Source organism: Emys orbicularis, chromosome 3, assembly GCF_028017835.1.
Source record: "Emys orbicularis isolate rEmyOrb1 chromosome 3, rEmyOrb1.hap1, whole genome shotgun sequence".
Taxonomy (NCBI): Eukaryota; Metazoa; Chordata; order Testudines; family Emydidae; genus Emys; species Emys orbicularis.
In genome coordinates, this window is record NC_088685.1 from 209,872,503 (window position 1) to 209,877,609 (window position 5,107).

The 5,107-nt window shown below is 54.1% G+C and overlaps 1 protein-coding gene across 1 annotated transcript; it reads left to right on the plus strand.

Moving 5' to 3' along the window:
- The first annotated feature begins 2,533 nt into the window (after positions 1–2,533).
- CD93 (CD93 molecule) lies at positions 2,534–4,426 on the plus strand. The gene has a single exon (XM_065401977.1). It carries the CDS (start codon positions 2,534–2,536, stop codon positions 4,424–4,426), a length of 1,893 nt encoding a protein of 630 aa, XP_065258049.1.
- Positions 4,427–5,107: the final 681 nt, after the last annotated feature.

A 5,107-nucleotide genomic window follows, 5' to 3' on the forward strand; every position in this document is an offset into this window, starting at 1 on the left:
GGCAGAAGCGGAGTCGACGGCGGCGCGGCAGCAGTCGACTCGCCGCCGTCCTCACAGCCAGGTAAGTCGACCTAAAATACGCAACTTCAGCTACGCTATTCACGTAGCTGAAGTTGCATATCTTAGGTCAACACCCCCCCACATACCCCCCCCGTAGTGTAGACCTAGCCTTTGTCTCCTTGACCACACAGGCTTCTACACTGCAGTCACAGTTCTGTCCTCTTGGACCAACTCTGTAGATGTGAAGACATCTCTGGCTTGCTGTTATTCGTTCCATTTTTGTCTCTCAACCGAGCTGTCCCTTGGGTAGGTCGAATTGGGGAGACCACCCCGGGCTCCACGCTTTGGGGGGCCCCGCACCTCGATAAAATCGGCACTGTCCCGATATTTGGTCCTTTGTCCCGCGTCCCGACTGATGTACGACCGGGATGCCATTTGTCCCGATATTCAGGTGAGGAGGTGAGGTGGGAGGGCAAGCGGGCTGAAGAGGCGAATGGGGCAGCGAGCATCAGGTAGGCAGGCAGGAGGGGGGTGAGGAGGCAGGCAGGTGGGTGGACGGCAAGGAGAGCAGCGGTCGGGCAGATGGGGAGGGCGCGCTGGACGGATGGTGAGGAGACTAGTGGGAAGGCTGATTTGTCCTGGGCCCCGCACTCCCCTAGGGACGGCCCTGCCTATCAAACTGCTCTTTCTGTATCTCTGGCAATGGTTGACCCTTGTGCCAAGATGTCCCACCTGGGCTCATTCTCTAGCATCTGTTCTCTATTCTCTCGCTTGGTTACCGATTTTCATCCTTTAACATTGCCACAGTTACTCGGATGACTGTACAAATGAACCGTCTGTACAGTACATTGTCTTGTGACAACTGAAATGACTCTGCCTACCTTGACCAAGTTAACTGTTTTCAGCTAAATGTCTCAAAGGCAAGAAGTGGGAAGAAAAGAAGCATCCTGTCTTTTATCTCTCTCCCTTCCTTGAGTCCATTCCATTTGCCTTCACGGTCCATAATCTTGGCACTATCCTGGATTCTGTATGGGCTCCACAAACTGTGCACAGTGGGTTTGCACTGAAGTGCAACTTGCACCTGAAGACCGGGACATATACCCCAAAGTGAATTCCCAGATCCATGGGCATACTTGCATATTCATTAGTGCACCTATGTTTGCACGCACAGGCCTAACTGGACATCCGCATCAGGCATTTGGACACATAAATATATATTTAGATGCCTTCATTTCATCTATTCAGTTTATGCACACAATTGCAGTAAGTGTGCACTCAAAAGCAAGCACATGAATGCACAGGCAGAAAATGTGCATGGATCTAGGACCTCATGGTATAAAGAAAATCTGACCTTTAACCTCTCTGCATCTCATGCAAATCCCCATCTGCAAAATAATAGTTGTAAATAATTACACCTCAGTAAATGTGAGTTTTAATTATCAATAAAACACTTTCTGATTCTCAAATGAAGTATTTCTACTTTATTACAAAGAGGTCAATCAACTCAGTATCAATTGTGCTTTGTGTAAAAGTGCTAGCCCCAGAAAAAGGGGCTTTTGGGGCCTGAAGGCTTGTGCATTTTTAATGCATTTGTTCATCCAGTAAAACTTATCACAGTAACTACTTTGCCCTTTCTTTAAGGTTCCTATTGATTTCACTGGATTTGGATCAAGCTGCAACTGAATTAATGATACAACTGATCACTGATCTTCTGTAAATTCTCCAAAACCATTAACTTGGAATATCATTGGGCTGCTGCTCGAAAGTCCCCGGTGTAAGCAGCTGCAGTTCAGTGCTTTTCTTCTGTTTGAAGTGACTGGTTCTGGACAACAGATTACTGACTAAGTGGGCTGCATTTAGAAAACTCCCCACTGTAGACTGAGTTGGATTGGTGTCCTTAAACAACTTGGCTTAGTGCATGGAGCTCAGACATTCTCACGACCCAATCCCTATTTAAGGACTTTTCCATCTATTTAAAGTGCAAGAATGAAGGGGAAAAAAGTGCTTGAAATTAATTGTGTGGATGACATATATGCACCAAGTATTCCATTTCTTCTCGAAGATGAAATGTTAACTATGCTTAGGATCATAATCAGAGATTCCATGCCTTTTTTTCTTCTCTCCAATAGATACTGGAAAACTAGAACTCCCTATTGGGGGAGTTACAAAAAGTCACTGATGAGTAAGTAGTTTAAGTCCTTTAAAAATAAAACAAGAAAGCAGCATTCCAGCAAGTTTCTCATACAAGGGGAGGGGAGCACTGGGCCAAAATAAAGAAAGCCCTTTAATGGTAAATCTTTTTTTAAACTTGCATTAAACCACTTCGCTTAAAGGAAGGTGAAGAAAAGCAGCTGAATATCTTGATTGTTATCCACAAACCACGAGGATGAAGCCACCAGTAACTAAAATACAGGAAACTCTAGTCTCCGGTGATAAATAAGAGTCGCAACAGCACAGGATGCATGCAGGGCAGCTCCTTGGGCCAAAGGGATCTGAAAGGCAAACAGTTTCAGCTCTTTTGTTCTAACATCTGATGTGTGTCCCCTGCAGGTCCCATCTGTGCATCTGGTGCCTGGGACAGCAACAGCACCGATCCTGCCGCTCTCCGCCAGACCAGACCAAAGCAAGCATGGGAATTGCCCTTTTCTACCTAGGCCAGGTGTTACTTTGGGGGGTGCCCTCGTGGGCGAGTGAGGAGGCAGAGGCCCTGTGCGCCCGGACCGCCTGCTACACCATCCACTGGGGCAAGCACAATTGGACGGATGCCCAGGAGAAGTGCAAGAGCAACGGAGGCAACCTGGTGACCATGAAGAGCCAGGAAGAGGCCTTGCACGTCCAGGATCTGCTAGCCAAGCTGCCCAGAAGGGAGGCCGGGCCAGAGGGGCAGGTGAGGCTTTGGATCGGGCTCCATCGGGAGAAGGGCAAGTGTTACCAGCAGCACCAGCTCCTCAAGGGCTTCAGCTGGGCCTCGGGAGGGGAGGAGACCGACTACGCCAGCTGGCTCCGGGAGCCCCGAGAGACTTGCACGGGCCGGCGCTGCGTGAGCCTGCACTGGAACCCCACCGCCCCGGGCTCCTCGGGGCTGGGCTGGGCCGACGGGCCCTGCAACGGCTCCCCCGCCAGGGCCCAGGGCTACCTCTGCAAGTTCAGCTTTCAGGGCATGTGCCGCCAGCTGGCGCTGGCCGGGCCCGGCAGCGTCACCTACACCACCCCCTTCGGCTTGGACAGCGCCTCCCTGGCGGCCGTGCCCTTCGGCTCCCAGGCCGCTGTGTCGTGCCAAGGCCAGGCGCCGGGACCCTTCCTGGTGTGCAGGGCGCAGGCGGGCGGCGGGTTCGAGTGGAGCAGCCCGGGCCCCCTGTGCGCCTCGCCCCGCTACGGCTGCGCCTACAGCAACGGGGGCTGCCAGCACCAGTGCCTGGAGCTGGCGGGCGGCTCTTTCCGCTGCGCCTGCAACGCGGGCTACCTGCTGGGCGGGGACCTGCTGTCCTGCTCGCCCGTGGACTACTGCAGCGCCCAGCCGTGCCAAGGGCAGGGCGAGTGCCTGGGCCGGCCGGGGGGCTTCGAGTGCCTCTGCCCCGCGGGCTACGCGCTGGCCGGGGACGGGGTGAGCTGCGCGGACGTGGACGAGTGCTTGGGGGAGCCCTGCCAGGGCGGCTGCGTCAACACGGCGGGGGGCTTCGCCTGCACCTGCCCGCCGGGCTACGAGCCCGCGGGGCCCGGCGGCCGCCGGTGCCGGGACGTGGATGAGTGCGCCCAGGGCGCGCCCTGCGCCCAGCTCTGCACCAACACGCCGGGCTCCTTCCTCTGCGCCTGCCGGCCGGGCTACCAGCGGGACAGCGACGGGGCCAACTGCCGGGACGTGGACGAGTGCCTGGGGGAGCCCTGCCAGGAGCGCTGCGTCAACCAGCCCGGCAGCTACCAGTGCCTCTGCCCGCCGGGCTGGGCGCTGGCCCCCAACGGCGTCTCCTGCCTCTCGGGCTCCAGCCCCACCACCCCCGGCAGCGCGGCCCCGTCCCTGCGCCCCCCAGGAGAAGAGGAGCCGGCGGCTGGGGGTGGACACCCGCCGGGCACCCACCCTGCTACCGAGAGCCCAGCCCCGCGCTCTGATCCAACCATCCGAGCCCAGCCAGGCGGAGCAGAGCCCAGCACCCTCCAGCCAGCTGCCGTCAGCAGCGCGGCAGGGCCTGGGGAACCCATGATGAAACCCGACGCTGACCAGGCCACCGACGGCCCCAAACTGCTCCTGTACTATATCCTGGGCAGCGTGGTGGTTATCCTGCTGCTGATCGCTTTTGCCCTGGGCTTGCTCATCTATAGGAAGAGGAAAGCCAAGAACGAAAAGAAGAAAGCCAGGAGTGCCACAGACAACTACTGCTGGGTGCTTGAGCAGGCAGAGAAAAAAGCAGTAGACAATGACTACAGGTAAAGGCAGGAGTCTGCAGAGAGGGTAACCTGCTTGCAGGGATTAGGGTAGCATCAGGGTTCTCTGGAGAGAGGGAACACTAAACTAAGGGTAATTGTGTGCAGCAGAGAATATTTCCCATATTATGTAAAACGATGCTTTCATTATGTGACTTAACTTTTGTTTTCACATTAGAACCTGGGGTTTGGCATTGTCTAAGTGTCAGAGGAACAGCTAGTCTGCCACTTAGATCAAGATCCCAATACTGTTCCCACCGAAATCAGTATCAAAACTCCCACTGATTTTAATAGGACAAGGATTAGACCCAGAGTGATATGTTGCTTTTGAAAAATAAAAGCAATCACACCGAAGAGCTCATTGGAACTTTCAAAAAGATAAACATCTTTACAATCAGAATAATCATGGCCCTGATGTTGCAAACACTTGTGCACGTGACAGGTTTCAGAGTGGTACCCGTGTTAGTCTGTATCAGCAGAAACAACGAGGAGTCCTTGTGGCACCTTAAAGACTAACAAATTTATTTGGGCATAAGCTTTCGTGGGCTAAAACCCACTTCATCAGATGGATGGAGTGGAAAATACAGTAGGCAGGTATAAATACACAGCACATGAAAAGATGGGAGTTGCCTTACCAAGTGGGGGTGGGGGGGTCAGTGCTAATGAGCCAATTGAATTAAGGTGGAAG